The sequence below is a fragment of the Lissotriton vulgaris genome, chromosome 6 (assembly GCF_964263255.1).
Source record: "Lissotriton vulgaris chromosome 6, aLisVul1.2, whole genome shotgun sequence".
NCBI classification, from domain to species: Eukaryota; Metazoa; Chordata; class Amphibia; order Caudata; family Salamandridae; genus Lissotriton; species Lissotriton vulgaris.
Genome location: NC_141694.1, coordinates 922,250,994 through 922,273,715, shown reverse-complemented (window position 1 = coordinate 922,273,715; position 22,722 = coordinate 922,250,994). Strand labels below are relative to the sequence as shown.

The following is a 22,722-nucleotide window of genomic DNA, read 5'->3' as shown; positions in this document are numbered from 1 at the left end:
TCATAAATGAGGCCTTCAGTCTCCTACTCATGCGTCATAGTTGCTGAACCTAAAACATCTTTACCCTGAGGCGGAAGCCGGGGCCCTTAGCGCTCTCTTGCGCACTCTTTGACCTAATTTGAATATTAGCTGATCGGATCGGAACAATACTACAAGCACAGGCTCTACTGGGTAGTTGCGCTCGAGCACACGCTAGTTGGTGCCGAGACACTTTTAAAAACTGTAAATATTTTAAATCTGTTGTTTTAAACTCGGACTTGCCTTACTTGAAGCGAGATAGCTTCGCCAGGCAGCATCTTCGGGACAGGCGCTGTTAATCGCCTCACCGAACGGACCCGCCATCTTGGGTAGGGAAGGTCGACGGTCCAGTTGACCGCCCCTCCCGCCCTCCCTGGATACTTAAGGGCGGTCCCCTACATCTCTGGGATAGTTGCTGAACCTAAAACATCTTTACCCTGAGGCGGAAGCCGGGGCCCTTAGCGCTCTCTTGCGCACTCTTTGACCTAATTTGAATATTAGCTGATCGGATCGGAACAATACTACAAGCACAGGCTCTACTGGGTAGTTGCGCTCGAGCACACGCTAGTTGGTGCCGAGACACTTTTAAAAACTGTAAATATTTTAAATCTGTTGTTTTAAACTCGGACTTGCCTTACTTGAAGCGAGATAGCTTCGCCAGGCAGCATCTTCGGGACAGGCGCTGTTAATCGCCTCACCGAACGGACCCGCCATCTTGGGTAGGGAAGGTCGACGGTCCAGTTGACCGCCCCTCCCGCCCTCCCTGGATACTTAAGGGCGGTCCCCTACATCTCTGGGATAGTTGCTGAACCTAAAACATCTTTACCCTGAGGCGGAAGCCGGGGCCCTTAGCGCTCTCTTGCGCACTCTTTGACCTAATTTGAATATTAGCTGATCGGATCGGAACAATACTACAAGCACAGGCTCTACTGGGTAGTTGCGCTCGAGCACACGCTAGTTGGTGCCGAGACACTTTTAAAAACTGTAAATATTTTAAATCTGTTGTTTTAAACTCGGACTTGCCTTACTTGAAGCGAGATAGCTTCGCCAGGCAGCATCTTCGGGACAGGCGCTGTTAATCGCCTCACCGAACGGACCCGCCATCTTGGGTAGGGAAGGTCGACGGTCCAGTTGACCGCCCCTCCCACCCTCCTCCCTCCCCCCCTACCATGTATAAAAATAACGGACTTGCACGTCCGCGCAGCGGGCGGGCGCAGCGGGCGCGCCGGCGGCGCGCCGAAGGCGCGCCAAAGGCACGCCCGTCTGGGCCCGTCCGGGCCAGGCCGGGCACAGGCCACCCACTATGCCCGTTTTGCACGAGCATCGTATTAGACATTCAAGGGACTACCTCCTTCAATTCTGCGAGGTAAATTCTCCCCCTACCCCGATCCCATTAATTACTTTCCATAACGATGCTCCTGTGATCTCCCCCAACCAGACAACCAATAGCTTCAGTCTGGCCCTATTGAACTGTAGATCGGCTGTCAAACACGCGTTAGAGATAAAAACACTTATTCAGGACCTACAACTAGATACTCTCTTCCTCACGGAAACCTGGCTAACGCCCCATTCAGACGCCGATATTGTGAGCATGCTACCCAAGGATTACCTCATACACCATCAAAACAGAATAAAAGGCATAGGAGGCGGATTAGCGATTATTTACAAGAATTCTATTACTTGTAGGTTACAAGAAGGAGGGATTGAGGACTGTGAAAGTGCTTACTTCTCACTCCAACTAACTCCCAATAAATCCATGTCTGGTCTTTTGATTTACCGCCCGCCGGGGGCCACAGGTAACTTCATCAGATCATTACTGGACACCACCACTTCCTCTTGCACCGTGACCCCTAATTTTATCCTGCTCGGCGATTTAAACCTACATTGCGAGGACAGTACTAATAATACTGCGAGGGACCTTATCTCAGAACTGAAAGTACTTGACCTCCACCTGCTCAACTCCGAGGCAACCCACACCAAGGGTCACCTCCTTGATCCTATATTTGCCAATCTAACAAAAATTGAAACTCGCCCTGCACTCCCCCTCCCCTGGTCTGATCACTTTCTCATCCCTTTTATATGGCAAACCAGTAAACCCATTTGCCACTTGCAAACGCCTAGAGAACGCGACAGACCTTGGTCTAAAATACCTCTTGAAGAATGGACACAGGAGTTGTCACGATCTACCCCCTACGCAGATCCTGATCCTGTGGTAGCCAACGATAACTTCACCAACTGGATTACTTCCACCTTGGATATAGTTGCCCCGAAGATAGATCTAAAGAAAAGAAGTACCACTTTTAAAACACCATGGTTCTCACAGGAACTCAGGAACCTTAAGAAAACCTGTAAAATCCATGAGCGTAAATGGAGGAAAACATGGGATCCTATTACCAAGGATGAATATAAAGCAGCGATGAGGACCTATAAAGCGGCGCGGAAAGCAGCCCAAGCCTCCTTCTTTGAGAAAAAAATTAAAGCTGCCTCTAACTCTTCTCGTGAGACTTACAAAATAGTTAAGGAGCTCCTCACTATACCCAACACCCTCTCAAACCAACAACCCACGACTGACAGATGCAACCAAGTAGCCTGTTTCTTTCAAAATAAAATCATCAAGATCCTACAGTCACTTCCTCCTTTACACGATGACAATCCTCTGACTGCCCCATCAGTCACTGTCAGCGGCCCTACTTTAGACAATTTCAGTTTACTTTCCGAGGACGATTTTGTAAAAACCCTTTCAGACTTGAAAAGCGGTTCCCCTAATGATCCTGCACCTATCCACATTCTCAAACCAGTTGGTCCCACCATTTCGTACCTGGCCACCAATCTTATTAATGCTTCGTTTAATCAGGGAGTGGTTCCCCCTAATTGGAAACATGCCATAGTGAAAGCCCTGCATAAAAAACCGGGTATGGACCCCACAGATTTGACTAACCTCCGCCCAATTTCACTCCTTCCTGGTTTAAGTAAGATAGCTGAGAAGGTAGTTAACAGGCAATTGTCTGCCTTCCTTGAAACCAACAACCTCCTTCGACCCACTCAGACAGGCTTCCGCCCAGGCCAAGGGACGGAAACAGCCCTTTTGAAGGTTGTTGAAGAGGCAAGATGCATCTTGGATTCGGGAGGATCAGTGCTACTGATCCTCCTGGATCTAAGCGCTGCATTTGATACGGTGGACCACAAAACCCTCATTAAGCGCCTTTCCGGTGTAGGTGTAAGGGGCACAGCCCTTTGCTGGTTCTCGTCGTTCTTAAAAGACAGAACATTTCAGGTCTGTGATGGAAATGTGCGATCCGACATTTTCCCTCTCCAGTGTGGGGTCCCCCAGGGCTCCTCATTGAGCCCTACACTCTTCAATATATACATGGCCCCCCTGGATGACGTGGTCTCCCCTTTTGGGATAAAAGCCGTCACATACGCTGACGACACCCAAATGATCGTATCATTCTCCCTGGAAGAGGACAAGGTAAAAAATCTTCATGACTGTTTAGAGGGTATTCATGCATGGATGTCCGCCTCAAGGCTTAAGCTCAATGGTTCAAAAACTGAGCTCATGCTGTTGGGAAATAAAATATCTTCTCTTCCATCTGCTATGTGGCCAGCATGCTTAGGTCCCCTCCCTCAACCCAAGACTGAATTAAAAAGTCTAGGTTTCTGGCTTGAACAGGACCTTTCCCTCAAAACGCAAGCGGAAAAAACAGCCGGTACCTGTGTGGGGTTACTGCGTTCCATCAGAAAGATCCTCCCTTTACTTCCAGGACCCTCTCAGAAACTGCTTGTTCAAGGTCTAGTCTTATCAAGACTAGATTATTGCAATGCTCTCTTTCTTGCAGCCCCGGAATCCACGATCAACATTCTGCAAAGAACACAGAATGCCGCAGCCAGGATTCTCACTGGGACCTCTCGCAGGGTCTCAGCTAAACCCGCCCTCAAGGCACTGCATTGGCTGCCGATCCGCGAAAGGGTCAAGTTTAAGGCCCTTTGCACGGCCCATAGGGCTTTGCAAAATCAAGGGCCTCCAATGCTAAAAAACATGATCTTTCCATACAGACCCAATAGGCCCCTTCGCTCAGCTCAAGGCCATCTGGCCACGGTCCATAAAATCAAAAAAGCCCGGACTGGAGGACGCCGTTTTTCGATCACTGCGGCCACCTCCTGGAATGCTCTGCCATTTCACCTCCGCTCTGAGGCCAATCTGCTGAAATTTCGCAAGCTCCTAAAAACCCACCTCTTCCCGCAATAATCTTCTTCCCTTTCCCCGTCTTTCCCCCTCAGTAGTTCTGCAATATCAGCGCTGGGACGCTCACGGGCAGCCATGCGCTATATAAGTCCCAAATTTCATTTCATTTCATTTCATTTCATTTCATTTCATTTAATATATGACGCATTATGTCGCAAGTACTTACAGATACGTCAGTATTTCAGACGTATCTGTAAGCGCAAAAGTGATGCATTGCTGGAGTGTGTAACAAAAATGATGCAACTCCAGCAATGCATCCTTTCACATGGGGCCAGGCCCATGTGAAAGGGCCTGCATCAGTCTTACGCCTGCTGTGATACAGGCGCAAGATTTGGACGCAACAGCGTCATAAAAGTGACGCAGTGATATCTCTTAGATTTCACTGCGTCACCTCTACGACCCTTTCTTGCGTCAATACGTCCCTTTTGCATACATTACACCTGACGTAGGTATAATGTGGCGCAGGGGTTTACAAAGTGACGCATCTACCTAGATGCGTCACTTTGTAAATATGACTGAATAAGGTGCATTTTTTACAGCACTGGTGCGTCACAAAAAGTGACGCACCGGTGGCGTAAAAGTGACGCATGGCCTCATAAATGAGGCCTTCAGTCTTCTACTCATGCGTCATATTTAATATATGACGCATTATGTCGCAAGTACTTACAGATACGTCAGTATTTCAGACGTATCTGTAAGCGCAAAAGTGATGCATTGCTGGAGTGTGTCACAAAAATGATGCAACTCCAGCAATGCATCCTTTCACATGGGGCAAGTCCTATGTGAAAGGGCCTGCATCAGTCTTATGCCTGCTGTGAGGTAGGCCCAAGATTTTGACACAACGGCGTCCTAAAAGTGACGCACTGAAATCTCATAGATTTCACTGCGTCACCTCTACGACCCTTTCTTGCGTCAATACGTCCCTTTTGCGTACATTACACCTGACGTAGGTATAATGTGGCGCAGGGGTTTACAAAGTGACGCATCTACCTAGATGCGTCACTTTGTAAAAATGACTGAATAAGGTGCATTTTTTATAGCACTGGTGCGTCACAAAAAGTGACGCACCGGTGGCGTAAAAGTGACGCATGGCCTCATAAATGAGGCCTTCAATCTTTTACTCATGCATCATATTTAATATATGACGCATTATGTCGCAAGTACTTACAGATACGTCAGTAATTCAGACGTATCTGTAAGCGCAAAAGTGATGCATTTCTGGAGTGTGTCACAAAAGTGACGCAACTCCAGCAATGCATCCTTTCACATGGGGCCAGCCTCAGCAGGCGTAAGACTGACGCAAGCCCTTTCACATGAGGCTGGCCCCATGTGAAAGGATGCATTGCTGGAGTTGCGTATATGGACAGAGTCACACACCTCTCAGCCACCCACACACACACTCACCCTCACATACAAATACTTGAACAACAAATCAATAACCCATATAGCCACTCATATAGCTACTGATCAACACATGCAGCAGCTTACACAGCAACAGACATACTGAAGCACATATTCAGACAGTTTAGTCACTAACCAATGCATTCAGTAAGACACATTTAATCACTCACTTATACAGTCAGTCACACACCTACTAAATCCTTCATCCAGGCACTCATACATCCACTCATTCTTCAATATGTAAATTATTAACTTTAACTTAATTGTATTTTAACTTTACAGAAACACACAGACACTGGATGATGTTATCAGTGATGTCATCAGTGATGTCATTTGAGATGTCATCAGTGATGTCATCAGTGATGTCACTGACCATGTCATGAATGATGTAATATGTGACATCATCAGCAGTGGATTGCGGGTGCGCGAGTTATAGTGAGTCCAACTAACTATAACGTGGGAATTTCAATGGTTTAGTATGAGTAAAATGTCTAGCTAACTATAGCTGGTGTTAAACCTATGGTTTTTTCAGTGAATTTCAATGGTTTTTTAAATGCTAATTCCTAACTATAACGATTGTGAAACCTATGGTTTTTTCATTGAATATATATATATATATATACACACACATATATATATATAGATTTGTAATATATATATATATATATATATATATATATATATATATATATATATATATATATATATATATATATCTTCACACACCGGTTACAGGATACCCGACCATTAAGCGCTCTCTGTGGGTGCGTGTCCCTACGGCAGAACCTCGCCGTTTTATATTTCTCACTTCTTCGCTGTTATGCGAAAAAAAAGGGCGCACTCCCTCTGAATTCCACAATTGATTTATTTTGATCTTGTCAGCATGAAAACAAACAAACGATCTACGCGTTTCAGTGCTCCAGTCAACTTGCTCACGATCGTGGGCGTTACTGAAAACATTCGCCGCATGGTGGACCAGGGTGAAACGGTAGCACTTGTGCTGCTCGACCTTAGCGCGGCATTTGATACCGTTTCACACGCTATCCTTGCACAGACACTCTACTCCATAGGCATTCGAGGTAGGGCTCTCGATTGGATTAAATCACTATTAAAAGATCGAACATTTCAAATCTTTTCACAAACCGCTAGTTCAGACATCAAGTCATTCAAACATGGAGTCCCTCAGGGCTCAATCTTGAGCCCGTTACTCTTTAATATTTACATGAGCCCTTTAGCTAAATTAGTGGAGGAAACAGGACTTTTGATGTTCTCATACGCTGATGATTCTCAGTTGCTCTTTTCTCTCTCATCAGCGGATGCAAGCACTCCCTCCGCTTTGCAACTTGGACTCAGAAATATCTTGAATTGGATGAATAGAAATTTTTTAAAATTAAACGGCGGAAAAACGGAGTTAATCCTGTTGGGAAAAAACAAAGAGTTATGGGGCCCCCAGCACTGGCCCTCTGAAATGGGTACTCCCCCCATACCGGTCACAAATGCCCGCAATTTGGGAGTCATTATTGATGACTCGCTCAACCTCCACCAACAAGCGATAAAAACCGCTGCCACTTGTTTTGCCATCCTAAAGTGGCTAAAAAAGATATGCTGGATGCTACCGGAAAATTCTAAAAAAAACGTAGTCAATGCTTTAGTGACATCAAGGCTCGACTACGGTAATGTTTTGTACCTGGGGGCAAATAAGGCCACTGTCCGCAGACTACAGACTGTACAAAATGCAGCAGCACGACTGTTATGTAAAATTCCATTCTCTACACCTACCACCAAATATATCAGAAAACTTCATTGGTTAAAGGTTGAGAACAGAGTCAAATTCAAAACTTTATGTTTTATGCATAGCATTTCTACTAACACAGCCCCTAAATATCTGCAGAACCTGGTGTGCCCCTATCGCCCCACCAGGACTCTGCGGTCCTCCACGGCAAATCATTTTGTAATTCCAAAATTCAAACTGGCGCGCATGGGTGGAAAGTCCTTCTCAGTTCTTGAACCATCTCTCTGGAACTCAATGCCACCGACACTGAGAACAGAGCTGAACTACGTAAAATTCAGGAAGGCCATAAAAACCTGGCTATTTAATATCTAACATGCCATAGCTTATTACATCGGGATCTGTGGCGCCGGGAAACCCTTTGTTGGGTAGCTGTGCGCCTTATAAATGAAATAAAAATAAAAAAATTAATAAATATATATATATATATATATATATATATATATATATATATATATATATATATATATATATATATATATATATTTCTTTTTCTTTTTTCACCAAACCACCCTCCAGACAAATTTTGGACGCACACAGCATGCTGTTGAAAACCATACGGTTTATTTCCAAATGGCAACCAGCAAATTGTTCCCGGTCTTTACATCAATCTGGCCGACGCGTTTCGATGTACTCAACATCTTCCTCATGGGCCGCTGTAATCAAAGTCCTCTCTGCGCTCTGCATGCTCATGTGCCCTCAGTGGGCGTTGCTAAGTGCAATTTCCATCGTGGTGCATGCTGGAATTATTATTCCATATTGCGCATCTTCCCTAAGTGGGTTCCGTGGACTTTGTAAATGCAGTTAATTTATTGTAATTTCCCTTCGAAGGGATCCAGAAGTATTTGCTGGTTCATTTAAGCCTCAACAGCCGCGCTATATATATACACCAATACCATAAAATCTAATTTAAAAAAATCACATTATTAATTTAAAAAATGTAAATATTTAATAATTTTTAAACTTACCTTTTGCACTTGAGTGCAACAGTGGGGAAAGTGTTGGATAGCGTAGGGGCAAAAATTACTATTCCCACTCCAGTGAGTGCTACAGTAGGGAAAGTGTTGGATATCGGAGGGGAAAAATTACTTTTCCCATTCCGGTGAATGCAACAGTAGGGAAAGTGTTGGATAGCGGATCAGTAAAAATTACTATTCCCACTCTAATAAGTGCAACAGTAGAGAAAATGTTGGATAGCCGAGGGGTAAAAATTACTATTCCCAGTCCAGTTAGTGCAACAGTAGGGAAAGTGTTGGATAGTGGAGGGGAAGAAATTACTATTCCCACTCCAATTACTGCAACAGTAGGCAAAGTGTTTGATAGCGGTTGGGTAAAAATTTGTATTCCCACTCCAGTGAGTGCAACAGTAGGGAAAGTGCTGGTTAGCGGAGAGGTAAATATTACTATTCCCACTCCAGTGAGTGCAACAGTATGGAAAGTGTTGGATAGTGGAGGAGTAAAAGTTACTATTCCTACTCCAGTGAGTGCAACAGTAGGGAAAGTGTTGCATAGCGGAGGGGTGAATATTTCTATTTCCACTCCAATTACTACAACAGTAGAGAAAGTTTTGAATAGCGGAGGGGTGAAAATTACTATTCCCACTCCAGTAAATGCAACAGTAGGGGAAGTGTTGGATAGTGAAGAGGTAAAAATGACTATTCCCACTTCAGTCAGTGCAGTAGTAGGTAAAGTGTTTGATAGCGGAGAGGTAAAAATTACTATTCCCACTCCAGTGAGTGCAACAGTAGGGAAAGTGTGGCTAGCAGAGGGGTAATAATATTCCCAATGAAGTCAAATCAAAATAAAAAAACATGCAAAATATCAACTACAATACAAAAAAATTTAAAAACTAAAAAAACATATATACAAATAATAGAAATTACAAATGATAGAAACATATTATAATGTTAAAAAAATCTACAAATTACCTAACCATTGTTTTATAAAAATTTTAAAAATAATTTACAACCAAATAACTATATTTAATAGAAATTATGTATAATCCAAAACATCAATTGTTACATAAAACTGATATTTTTTATTTCCTACCCTATAACAACACACAATTCACAACACACATCTAAGGGGTCCATTAGAATGTAGGGCGAATTGCCACCGCCCGCATGGCAGTGGCGATCCGCCCTACATCCTTCCCCGCCCGCCACCTATTTCCCCCGCCATATAAGTATGTCGGGGATACCGCGGCACCCGGGAAGACCGTCCGCCGCTTTTCCGCAAGGTTGACAAGTCGACCGGACGGAAATGGGTTTAATACGGTGGTGGTGTCTGCTAGATACTACCATCCATATTAGCATAGGAGCGAGAACAAGCCTTTGGAAAGGCATGCGGAATTTGCTTCCGGGGGTTCGTTGTGAGCCCCCAGGGTATTGGGGGGGTAGGGGTGCACATGGGGGGTACCGATGGCACCCCCGTGCATTGTCATGGACATGGTGGCAGGCACCTCGCGGTACCTATCACCTTGTCCATGACAATGCACACAGTGCATTCCCAGCATTGTGGCAGGCGGTGCTGTGAGCACCGCCGGCCACAATGCTGGGAATGGAGGATGCCATTGCCCCGGTGGCGTTGGCATCCTAATCGCCAGCGTGGGACCGCCGCACCACTGGCGGCCGGTCCCAGCACTGCTAGGGTGATGGACGGACGGAAGTCCGCCTGCCATCCTAATGGGCTCCGGAATTTCTTTTAAAAAAAGTGAACCTCCATAATTAACATAACTAATTATCAAATAAACAAATATTAATCATTAAAAAACTAATTAAAACTTATAAAAATTAATTTACTCACCAAACATTACCCCTATAAAACTAAAATCCACACCCAAAATAAAAGTAAACAATTACCAGAAATATTTATCAATTAATGAATGAACAATAATGTCCAACTAGTAATTAATTAATGAAACCTGAAATACTTTCCACCTTTTACCCCAATGAACACCACAACAAACACCTAAAAATCATTACCCAATTTCCATAAATAATTTTACTTATTAATTAATTTAAAATAATTTACTTCCTTCACCACTATAAACCCCACAACTCACATCTCAAATTAATTACACAATTGCCATATTTAATTTTTAATTACCATTAATTCACATTAATTAACAATTAATTAATATCAATTTTGAATAAATTACTTCCCACCCTATTCCCCTATAAACCCCAACACCCATTCCTAAAAGATGACCCAATTTACATTATTAATTACCAAGTAATTAATATTAATTAACAAACAATAAATAAATAATTATGAATAAATTAATTCCCACAAATAACACTATAAAATATATATAAACAATATTGTTACATGTATTAAAATTAAATTACTTCCCACCCAATTCCTCTATAAACCCACAACCTGCTCCTACAAAAATGAAACGATTAACATAATTACCAATTAATCTGAGTTTACCACCAACTTTGAGTAGGTGGTATGCTACTCGCAAATGGGAAAGGGTCCCAAAGGGACCCCTTCCCCTTTGTGAGTGTGTGCAAAAGTAATTTCTTAAGAGTTCAAGTTCAAGTTCAGGAATTTGTATAGCGCACTACTCACCCAGAGGGTCTCAAGGCGCTTGGGGAGGGGGTTCATTATTTATCGAATAGCCAGGTTTTAAGTTCTTTTCTGAAGGAGATGTGGTTCTGTGTAAGGCGGAGGTGAGTGGGGAGTGAGTTCCAGGTCTTGGCCGCCAAGTAGGAGAAGGATCTACCTCGCATGGTGGATCTTTGGATACGCGGGACTGCGGCGAGGCCTTGATTGGAGGATCTTAGTTGGCGGGTGGGTGTGTAGAAGGATAGACGAGTGTTGAGGCATTCGGGTCCTAGTTTGTAGAGGGCCTTGTGTGCGTGGGTGAGGAGACGGAATGTTATTCTCTTGTTGACGGGAAGCCAGTGGAGGTCTTTCAGGTGGCCGGTAATATGATCTTGGCGAGGGATGTCCAGAATGAGTCTCGCCGATGCGTTTTGGATGCGTTGGAGTTTTTTCTGTAGTTTGGCTGTAGTTCCGGCATAGAGAGTGTTTCCGTAGTCTAGTCGACTTGTAACCAGAGCGTGGGTGACAGTCTTTCTTGTCTCGGTGGGGATCCAATGGAAGATTTTTTTGAGCATACGAAGTACGTTGAAGCAGGAGGATGAGACGGCGTTGACTTGTCTGGTCATCGAGAGGGAGGAGTCTAGGATGAAGCCTAGGTTACGTGCGTGGTCTGTGGGTATGGGTGCGGAGCCCAGATCCGAAGGCCACCATGAGTCGTCCCAGGCAGAGGGGGATGATCCTAGGATGAGCACTTCCGTTTTGTGTGAGTTAAGTTTTAGGCGGCTGTTTTTCATCCATATGGCTACTTCTTTCATGCCTTCGTGAAGATTGGTTTTGGCGGTGTTGGGGTCTTTGGTGAGGGAAAGGATTAGCTGGGTGTCGTCAGCGTAGGAGATGATGTTGAGGTTGTGTTGGCGTGCGATGGAAGCGAGTGGACTCATGTAAACGTTGAAGAGGGTGGGACTAAGTGATGATCCTTGTGGAACACCGCAGATGACTTCGGTGGCCTCTGACTTGAATTGGGGGAGGCGGACTCTCTGGGTTCTTCCGGCGAGGAACGAGATGATCCAGTCCAAGGCTTTACCTTTTATGCCGATGTTGCTGAGGCGTTGTATGAGGGTGCTGTGACAGACAGTGTCGAAGGCGGCGGAGAGGTCGAGTAGAATGAGGGCCACTGTTTCTCCGTTGTCCAGTAGTGTTCGGATGTTGTCTGTTGCTGCGATGAGGGCGGTTTCGGTGCTGTGTTTGGCTCGAAAGCCGGATTGTGATGGATCGAGGGAGTTGTTGTATTCGAGGAAGGCGACGAGTTGGCTATTGACGGCTTTCTCAATGACTTTGGCCGGGAATGGGAGGAGGGATATGGGGCGGTAGTTTTTAAGTTCAGAGGGGTCTGCTGTGGGTTTCTTCAGGAGGGCGCTGACTTCGGCATGTTTCCAACTTTCTGGGAAGGTAGCAGAGTTGAAGGAGCAGTTGATGACATCACGGAGATGGGGTGCGATGATGGAGTCTGCTTTGTTGTAGATGTGGTGGGGACATGGGTCGGTTGGCGAGCCAGAGTTCATGGAATTCATTAGGCCGATGGTGTCTTCAGTGGTGATTGGGTTCCAGCCGTTGAGGTTGTTAGAAGGCGGTTTAGGTTCTGAGGGGGGTGGAGAGGATTGTTCGTTGGAACTGTTTTTGAAGCTGTTATGTATGTCGGCAATTTTGTTATAGAAGAAGGAGGATAACGAGTCGCAGAGGTCTTGGGAGGGAGTGATGTCGTTTGAGGCTGCGGTGGGGTTGGTGAATTCTTTGACGATGTTGAACAGTTCCTTGCTGTTATGGGCGTTGTTGTTGAGTCGATTCTTGAATGCGGATTTCTTGGTGGATCGAATCATCTGGTGGTGTTTGCGGGTGGCTGCCTTGAAGGTGGTCATGTTGTTGGTGGTTGGGTTTTTTCTCCATGTTTTCTCAAGAGTACGGCATAGCTTCTTGGATTTCTTAAGGTCGTCGTTGAACCAGGGGGCCTTTTTGTTGTCTTGTTTGGTGTGATGGTTTTTCAAGGGTGCTAATTCGTCCGCGCTGCGAGTGATCCATTGTTTGAATTTGATGGCAGCTTGGTTTGGGTCCGATGAGAGGGCGGGTGGGTTCTGGTTGAGCGATGTGAGGAGTTGGTTGGTGGTGATTTTGTTCCATTTTCTCCGGGGGATAGGTTGTGGGGGGTTGTGGGTAGAGGTGGTTTGGTAGCTGAAGTGGACACAACAGTGGTCCGTCCAATGGAGAGCTGTGGTGTGATCGAAGGAGATGTGTTTGCTAGAGGTGAAGATTGGGTCGAGCGTTTGTCCGGCTACATGGGTGGGGGTGTCAACAAGTTGTTTGAGGCCGAGATTGGCCAGGTTGCCATATTTAATTTTTAATTACCATTAATTCACATTAATTAACAATTAATTAATATCAATTTTGAATAAATTACTTCCCACCCTATTCCCCTATAAACCCCAACACCCATTCCTAAAAGATGACCCAATTTACATTATTAATTACCAAGTAATTAATATTAATTAACAAACAATAAATAAATAATTATGAATAAATTAATTCCCACAAATAACACTATAAAATATATATAAACAATATTGTTACATGTATTAAAATTAAATTACTTCCCACCCAATTCCTCTATAAACCCACAACCTGCTCCTACAAAAATGAAACGATTAACATAATTACCAATTAATCTGAGTTTACCACCAACTTTGAGTAGGTGGTATGCTACTCGCAAATGGGAAAGGGTCCCAAAGGGACCCCTTCCCCTTTGTGAGTGTGTGCAAAAGTAATTTCTTAAGAGTTCAAGTTCAAGTTCAAGTTCAGGAATTTGTATAGCGCACTACTCACCCAGAGGGTCTCAAGGCGCTTGGGGAGGGGGTTCATTATTTATCGAATAGCCAGGTTTTAAGTTCTTTTCTGAAGGAGATGTGGTTCTGTGTAAGGCGGAGGTGAGTGGGGAGTGAGTTCCAGGTCTTGGCCGCCAAGTAGGAGAAGGATCTACCTCGCATGGTGGATCTTTGGATACGCGGGACTGCGGCGAGGCCTTGATTGGAGGATCTTAGTTGGCGGGTGGGTGTGTAGAAGGATAGACGAGTGTTGAGGCATTCGGGTCCTAGTTTGTAGAGGGCCTTGTGTGCGTGGGTGAGGAGACGGAATGTTATTCTCTTGTTGACGGGAAGCCAGTGGAGGTCTTTCAGGTGGCCGGTAATATGATCTTGGCGAGGGATGTCCAGAATGAGTCTCGCCGATGCGTTTTGGATGCGTTGGAGTTTTTTCTGTAGTTTGGCTGTAGTTCCGGCATAGAGGGTGTTTCCGTAGTCTAGTCGACTTGTAACCAGAGCGTGGGTGACAGTCTTTCTTGTCTCGGTGGGGATCCAATGGAAGATTTTTTTGAGCATACGAAGTACGTTGAAGCAGGAGGATGAGACGGCGTTGACTTGTCTGGTCATCGAGAGGGAGGAGTCTAGGATGAAGCCTAGGTTACGTGCGTGGTCTGTGGGTATGGGTGCGGAGCCCAGATCCAAAGGCCACCATGAGTCGTCCCAGGCAGAGGGGGATGATCCTAGAATGAGCACTTCCGTTTTGTCTGAGTTAAGTTTTAGGCGGCTGTTTTTCATCCATATGGCTACTTCTTTCATGCCTTCGTGAAGATTGGTTTTGGCGGTGTTGGGGTCTTTGGTGAGGGAAAGGATTAGCTGGGTGTCGTCAGCGTAGGAGATGATGTTGAGGTTGTGTTGGCGTGCGATGGAAGCGAGTGGACTCATGTAAACGTTGAAGAGGGTGGGACTAAGTGATGATCCTTGTGGAACACCGCAGATGACTTCGGTGGCCTCTGACTTGAATGAGGGGAGGCGGACTCTCTGGGTTCTTCCGGCGAGGAACGAGATGATCCAGTCCAAGGCTTTACCTTTTATGCCGATGTTGCTGAGGCGTTGTATGAGGGTGCTGTGACAGACAGTGTCGAAGGCGGCGGAGAGGTCGAGTAGAATGAGGGCCACTGTTTCTCCGTTGTCCAGTAGTGTTCGGATGTTGTCTGTTGCTGCGATGAGGGCGGTTTCGGTGCTGTGTTTGGCTCGAAAGCCGGATTGTGATGGATCGAGGGAGTTGTTGTATTCGAGGAAGGCGGCGAGTTGGCTATTGACGGCTTTCTCAATGACTTTGGCCGGGAATGGGAGGAGGGATATGGGGCGGTAGTTTTTAAGTTCAGAGGGGTCTGCTGTGGGTTTCTTCAGGAGGGCGCTGACTTCGGCATGTTTCCAACTTTCTGGGAAGGTAGCAGAGTTGAAGGAGCAGTTGATGACATCACGGAGATGGGGTGCGATGATGGAGTCTGCTTTGTTGTAGATGTGGTGGGGACATGGGTCAGTTGGCGAGCCAGAGTTCATGGAATTCATTAGGCCGATGGTGTCTTCAGTGGTGATTGGGTTCCAGCCGCTGAGGTTGTTAGAGGGCGGTTTAGGTTCTGAGGGGGGTGGAGAGGATTGTTCGTGGGAACTGTTTTTGAAGCTGTTATGTATGTCGGCAATTTTGTTATAGAAGAAGGAGGATAATGAGTCGCAGAGGTCTTGGGAGGGAGTGATGTCATTTGAGGCTGCGGTGGGGTTGGTGAATTCTATGACGATGTTGAATAGTTCCTTGCTGTTATGGGCGTTGTTGTCGAGTCGATTCTTGAATGCGGATTTCTTGGTGGATCGAATCATCTGGTGGTGTTTGCGGGTGGCTGCCTTGAAGGTGGTCATGTTGTTGGTGGTTGGGTTTTTTCTCCATGTTTTCTCAAGAGTACGGCATAGCTTCTTGGATTTCTTAAGGTCGTCGTTGAACCAGGGGGACTTTTTGTTGTCTTGTTTGGTGTGATGGTTTTTCAAGGGTGCTAATTCGTCCGCGCTGCGAGTGATCCATTGTTTGAATTTGATGGCAGCTTGGTTTGGGTCCGATGAGAGGGCGGGTGGGTTCTGGTTGAGCGATGTGAGGAGTTGGTTGGTGGTGATTTTGTTCCATTTTCTCCGGGGGATAGGTTGTGGGGGGTTGTGGGTAGAGGTGGTTTGGTAGCTGAAGTGGACACAACAGTGGTCCGTCCAATGGAGAGCTGTGGTGTGATCGAAGGAGATGTGTTTGCTAGAGGTGAAGATTGGGTCGAGCGTATGTCCGGCTACATGGGAGGGGGTGTCAACAAGTTGTTTGAGGCCGAGATTGGCCAGGTTGTCAAGAAGGGTGGTGGTGTTGCTGTTGTTTTTCTTTTCCAGGTGGAAGTTGAGGTCTCCTAGTAGAATGTAGTTCTCGGAGGCGAGCAGGCAGTGCTCCCACGGACCACTGCCTACTCTTAAAAAATTAAACAGAAATGTTTCATTTTTCTTTTTTAAATGCATCCGTATTTCTTTGAGGAAGTGGGGCTGCATTTCTTGAAAAACTGCTTTATTTAAAAACCAGTCACTGACAAGGTAGTCTGGTGACCACAGCAGGCCACCATACCTTGGAGTGCTAGCCATTCCTAATGGGGTCACAAATTGCACCTGCCTCATGAATAGTAATGAGGCAGGCAATTTGTGACCCGATTAGGAATTGCAAATAGTGTCTGAGACACTGTTGTAAATTTCTGTTTGCGAGTCGCAAAATGACACAATTTGGATCTCGCAAATTAATAGGGTCATACATATGGTCCATTGTCATTTAAAATGCCAATAGCTCAAACTCTTGTACATGCGAGATCTATTCAAAGAAGCTGCCGCCATTGTACAGGGCTGCTCAGAAAGTGAAAGCACGCATGGTGCACTGAATATTGCAGGAAAGCATGGTGTGCCTGCAGTAGGAGTAGCTCAGAAAAGAAAATAGTGCTACAGACTTAAAAAAGACATACTGTGTAACAACCGAAGTAAAAGTGCCAGTCCTCATCAAAGGCTACAAATAAAGACAAGGCAGTACTAGGTGGCCGATTCCGATCGGTAGGGCACCGAATCGGGTTCGGCATTAGCGGATCTGATTCGGAGGCTGAATTTCTGTCCAAGTCGTACACAGGTACGGACGTCGAAGTACGATGTGAGGTACTGGGTTTTTCAGAACCGGTACTGATCCGGTAACCCAGCGGTGTCAGGGACAACACCCAAAGATCTCGAGTACTTTCCTGATTTAGACACAGAAACCAGAGTCTTCTAGGTGAAGTCACAGATCGAATTTATTGGCTGCAACCAAGTAACAAGCGTCCTAGAAGTACAACAACACGGTGTGTATGTTCTCAGGAGACTGCTCAACATTACAAAGCCAGGCTTCTCTTTTTATACAAGATATTAAGCTTCGGGCAAGTATCCTTAGATTTACAGTGCAAACATTCTTAGATTTACAGTGGGCTATTCATATATTTTACTACAAAGAAAAAGCAGAGTCATGATGACAAGTCCACATTTCGGTTCGTCCAGTTCGTGATGAATTACCCGGCAAGGTCCAACATTTTCATCAGATATCAGTGTACCCCCAATAAAACCGGGCTCCTCCTCATCATAAAGGGAAAGAAGAGAAAAGAGCTGGAACAGGTGTGAGCAAGATTTGGGCAGGGTGTGTGCACGATGAAAGAGGTTTATGGCCTGTTGTGCTTTGATGCTATTTCGTTCGGCCACTGGGAGAGAAACTGACCGAACAGGTTTGGCCTGGGGCAATGGTTCCAGCTTGCCTGGGTCACAGAAAAGTCAATCAAGGTGTACGTGTCCTTTGATATCGATTTCAGCTGTGGTTATAAGCCTATGTGAAGGACAACTCACAAAATGGCTGCCGTACATAAAATGGAAGCCAAGGGTTGAGGGCGGGAATGGCAATTTAGAGGTGAAATCGCCACTCGAATATGACGCAAATGCTTGTACATAGTGTACTTTGATATAAAAATCGTCATGTTACGACAAAGTTTGTTGCACGAGTCCAGAATTTTTAGAACTACACACCCTCCTTTTGCCCTTACATAGGCAATTAACCTAATCTCATGCTAATCTGAGTCCAGGTCTATATTCTTAAAGTCATTGAGATGTTGCTGTAACATCATTCTGGTACTTAGTTCGTCTTTTGACACAGGCTTCCTTACACATGATGTAGCGCAGAGGCCACATATTGCAGGAGCACACTGCACGCACAGACAGAACAGGAAAAAGAATGGCTAAGACCATCCCAATGGCCATCAGAATTCTCCATCCCCAGCCGGATATCAGTTCCCAGAACCATCCCATAAAAGACCAATCTCCTTTATCCACATGAATAGATTCGGAAATCTTATGCAGATTGGAGATGGCCTGGTACACTGTTGGAGTGTTATCTGGAATGAAAACACAGCAACTTGATTGGATCAATTTACATACCCCACCTCGGTCTGCAAGTATGACATCTAATGCGACCCTGTTCTGAAGGGTCATAAGACGGTCCGACTGGAGCTCAGCAGTCAAGTTACTAAGGGCACCAGCAGTTTCAATTATGGTGGATTCAACCACCCTTGCTAACTGCCTTATGTTTCTGCTGTTAACCATTGGTCCCCAGATCGGCAGAAAACCCTTTCCAAAGTCCCCAAATTCTTGTCCTGCAGTGTCTTCTTTACTCAAGACACCTCTAACTATCCTTGTCTTATGGTAATCTGCCGCTGCTGTATAGGTGGGAGGCAACAGGAACGAAACAAAACATGTGCCCGAAAAGTCAGGGGGCAACCATGTATAGGCTCTATCATGGCAGATGAAATAGGTACCCTTAGGTCCTAAAAACGAAGGGGAAGTCTGAGATGCAAAAACATACGTTTCAGTACAGACACTCTTCCCTAACTGAGCTCTGGGATTCTGGCCAGTACCTTGCAGACACAGATGACCCTGATGGGGTACAATCCAAATCGGGGAAGATCTCTTAGCTTGCTGTTTCTCACTCAGAGTAGCTCCATATCCGGTCACGTTCCATCCTATGTATACTAGTGTCTCATCTCTTGGGATAGTCTCATAGGAAATATCTTCCTTAATCATATCTACTATACCCTTAACTAGAGCACTATTCTTAGGATTGTCTGTTACAGAACGTAGGGGGTAGACTTCATGTGCATAAATGAACATTGTTCTGTATGCCCATACAGAACCATTGTGGCTGAATGGCAGGACCAAGTAAGGGATACCTTTATCCGTTGTGTGGGGCATGAGACCACACACCCAACAGTTAGTTGTGTTCATTACTAGTTGGTGTTGGTGCAAGAGCTGAATGAAGGAGTCATTAATAAACTCTAATCTCCTAGCTGACTCATGTTCAGGAAGGGGTTGAAAAGAATGTGAAGAAACAGTAGGAGGAGGTACGGGAGATGTAGTAGGTGCCAATGTGGCTTGTAAAGAATATAATACATATCCTATTAAAAACATTATTGCACTGAATAACAGGAAAATGCATAATAATAAAAAACGTTTCTTTGTCATTAATCCACATATTCTGGCCTTAAAGTTCACAGTTTTAGCAGGTCTCTCCATCTTGAAAAACTCCATTCTCTCTACAATGCTGCCCGCGATGGGAGGTTGATTCTGCTAAGGAATGCTTCTGTTGATCCAGGGCAACTCCCTTAGACCAACCAGAACTGTCGACCTAACGTCGCCAGCTGCACCCCAAAGACTTTGGGCAATCGCGGCCCTAGCAGCGGAACCCGGATAGCGGTTCGAAAAACAAAAATAAGCAAGTTCCTCAGATGGGAGGGCTGCGCTTCAAAAATAGTACTTGGGGGAAAAACTTTTTTATTAGTTCATTTTTATTAGTTCGTATTTCTCGGCCTCAGAGTATATCGTTGTTTTCCTGGTATTGTATGGTCTTGGAACAAGACTTCAGGTTCTGTAGTGTCCAATCGGGCTGATGGTGATACAGCTGATTGCAAAATATTGTCACTCTCTTGTCCAGTAATTGTTCCTTTTTCACGAGCGTCACTGAAAGGAACGAACCGTGGCAAAGATTCAGTCTCTAAGTCGGCGACACCCTCCTGGACCCACCTGTCATAGGGCAGAGGCAGGGGGATCCGTTTACAGTGGATCCCGTGGATCAAGTTCTTCTTTCCCTCCACTCGAACAGCTGATCTTGTGGAAAGAAGGACGAGGTATGGGCCGGTCCACCTGGGCTGGTCGTTCTTTGTTGCTGAAAATTCTTCACCAGCACCCACGATCCAGGGTCTATTTGATGGCCTGGAGCTTCAGAGACTGGAACAATTTAGGTAAAGAACTATATAGCAAACAACTTATTTCTATACCGCCCTTATATCATAAATATCGTAGTGACCTTAAGAGAGACTGGAGGCAGAGAGTCATGGACCTGTTGGTGTAAAACACGCAATTTAGCCGTCAATTCGTACAAATAGTCAAGCGAAACAGGGTGTTCGATCTCACTGAACCTGGTGGGTCTGGGCACCCCCATACGTTGGTCGGACGGCCGAAGACAATTTCATAGGGACTAAGTTTCACTCTTGAGTGCATGGTCATCCTGGTGGATAGGAGTGCTAAGGGCAGAGCGTCAGGCCATTTAAGACCAGTGCTCGCTTGAATCTTGGCCAATTTTAATTTTAGGGTGCCGTTGTAGCATTCTACTAATCCAGTTGATTGGGGGTGATTTGCAGCGTGGAACTTTTGTTTAATGCCTAGCCCCTCACATACTTCCTTCATCACTCGTCCACCAAATTCATTCCCATTGTCACTCCAGATCATTCTAGGCATTCCGAACCTGGGGAAGAACTCTTTCACAAGTGCTTTTGCTGTGGACAAGGCAGTATTGTCCTTTAGGGGATATGCTTCTACCCATCTTGAGAAGGCACAGACAACAACGAGTACGTATTTTAAATTGTTGCACCTCTCCATGTGGATGAAATCTAGCTGCAAGACCTCAAACGGATACGTAGGAGGTGCAAAATGACCAGCTGGAGTTGGGGTTCCCCTACCAGGATTGTGTTTCAGACACACCATGCAATTCTTGACCACATTCTCTGCACACTTAGGAATTCCAGCATTTTGCCATACTGGATCCAACAACTTGCAGATCCCTTTCACGCTGATATGAGCCATTGTAACCACTGCAAGCACGTACGCATCGGGTAGCAACCATCTCTGATGCTCTGAAAATTCAACCCAACAACCATTTGCATCCATTCTACCCGTACTTTCTCTCCACTTGTTCAACTCTTCCTCTGTAGCCTCAGATTGGATCGATTTCACACTCTCTACCGTGTCTTCACACATTCCAACATCACCAACCCATCTTGCAGAGCTTGCAACATGCATTCTGCTCATCACATTCCTTGCTGTTTCTTTTGCGACTTCATCAGCAAATGCATTTCCACGACCAACATCATCAGTCACCTTCTTGTGAGCACTACATTTTACAATCGCAACTTGTAGAGGCAAAGTCAGTGATTCAAGAAGTTCATTCACCAACTGACCATGTTGTATTTTTGCTCCATGCGAAGTTAAAAAACCATGTTCGTGCCACAATCGTCCAAAACTATGAGCAACACCGAAGGCATACTGACTGTCGGTGTACACATTCACTCGTTTTTCTTTCGCCAACACACATGCTCTTGTGAGTGCAATCAACTCTGCTGCTTGCGCAGAGTTATGTGGGATACGTGCAGCTTCAACGATTGTGTGCAAAGTCGTGACAGCATATGCTGCAGTCGTGTCGCCATTCGGAAGCTTGAAGCATGAACCATCCACCCATAAGGTACCATCGCATTCAACAAGAGGAGTATCTTGGAGGTCTATTCTCCCTTTCGTTTCTTCTTCTGTTTTAAGAAAACAATCATGCTGCTCTTCAGCATTCTCTGTCTCAACTGGAATTGGCAATAACGTGGCTGGGTTTAGTGTGCTGCATCTTTTGATGTGCACATGGCTCGCTAACAAAGTTAGTACGTAACCAGACAGTCGAGCACTAGTTAAGTGCTGTGTCTTGGTTCTGTTCAATAACGTGTCCACTGCATGTGGAACCATGACCACTAACGTGTTATTCATCACTAAACCAGCAGACTGTCGAATAGAGACAGCTGCTGCTGCTGTTGCTCTTAAACAACTTGGCAATGCTTTAGCTACTGGATCCAAAGTCGAGGAAAAATATCCACATGGACGCTGCTTGTCTCCAAACAATTGTGTCAACACCGATAATGCACAACCTTCTTTCTCATGGACATACAATGTAAAGGGCTTACTGTAGTTGGGGGTACCCAACACAGGAGCCGAACATAAGGCTGTGCGCAATTTGGAAAAACTTTTCTGACACTCTTCAGACCAAGGCACGGGATTGGGTGTATCTTTACACGTTAATGCCACCAAGGGTTTGGCCAGTAAAGAAAAAATTTGGAATCCACTGTCTACAGTACGATGTAATACCCAAGAAAGCACGCACTTCTCGCTGTGTTCTTGGCACACTTAATTTAGCTATTGCCTGAATTCTTTCTGGGGTCAGTTTCCTTCCCTCCTTCGATAAGAGATGACCTAAGTAGGTCACTTCTTGTCGACAATATTGCAATTTAGAGAAAGACACTTTGTGGTGTAGATCACACAAATGACGCAACACAGACAGCGTGGATTCTTTACATATTTCCTCAGAATCTGCAGCAACGAGTAAGTCATCAACATACTGAATGAGGGTAGCGCCTTCAGGTAAAACAATCGTATAAAGCTGTGTTTTTAGAGCTTGACTATATATTGATGGACTTTCACAGTAGCCCTGG

General features: G+C 45.2%; 1 protein-coding gene across 1 annotated transcript in view; it reads right to left on the bottom strand.

Annotated features, from left to right (window-relative positions):
• The window catches only part of LOC147708209 (endogenous retrovirus group PABLB member 1 Env polyprotein-like), a 39,519-nt gene extending 20,009 nt beyond the window's left edge, over positions 1–19,510 (bottom strand). Inside the window, exon 1 of the mRNA XM_086925715.1 lies at positions 18,173–19,510. Coding sequence (XP_086781841.1) covers positions 18,173–19,510 — 1,338 coding nt within the window. The remainder of the gene's footprint in view (positions 1–18,172) is intronic.
• Between the last annotated feature and the right edge of the window lie 3,212 nt (positions 19,511–22,722).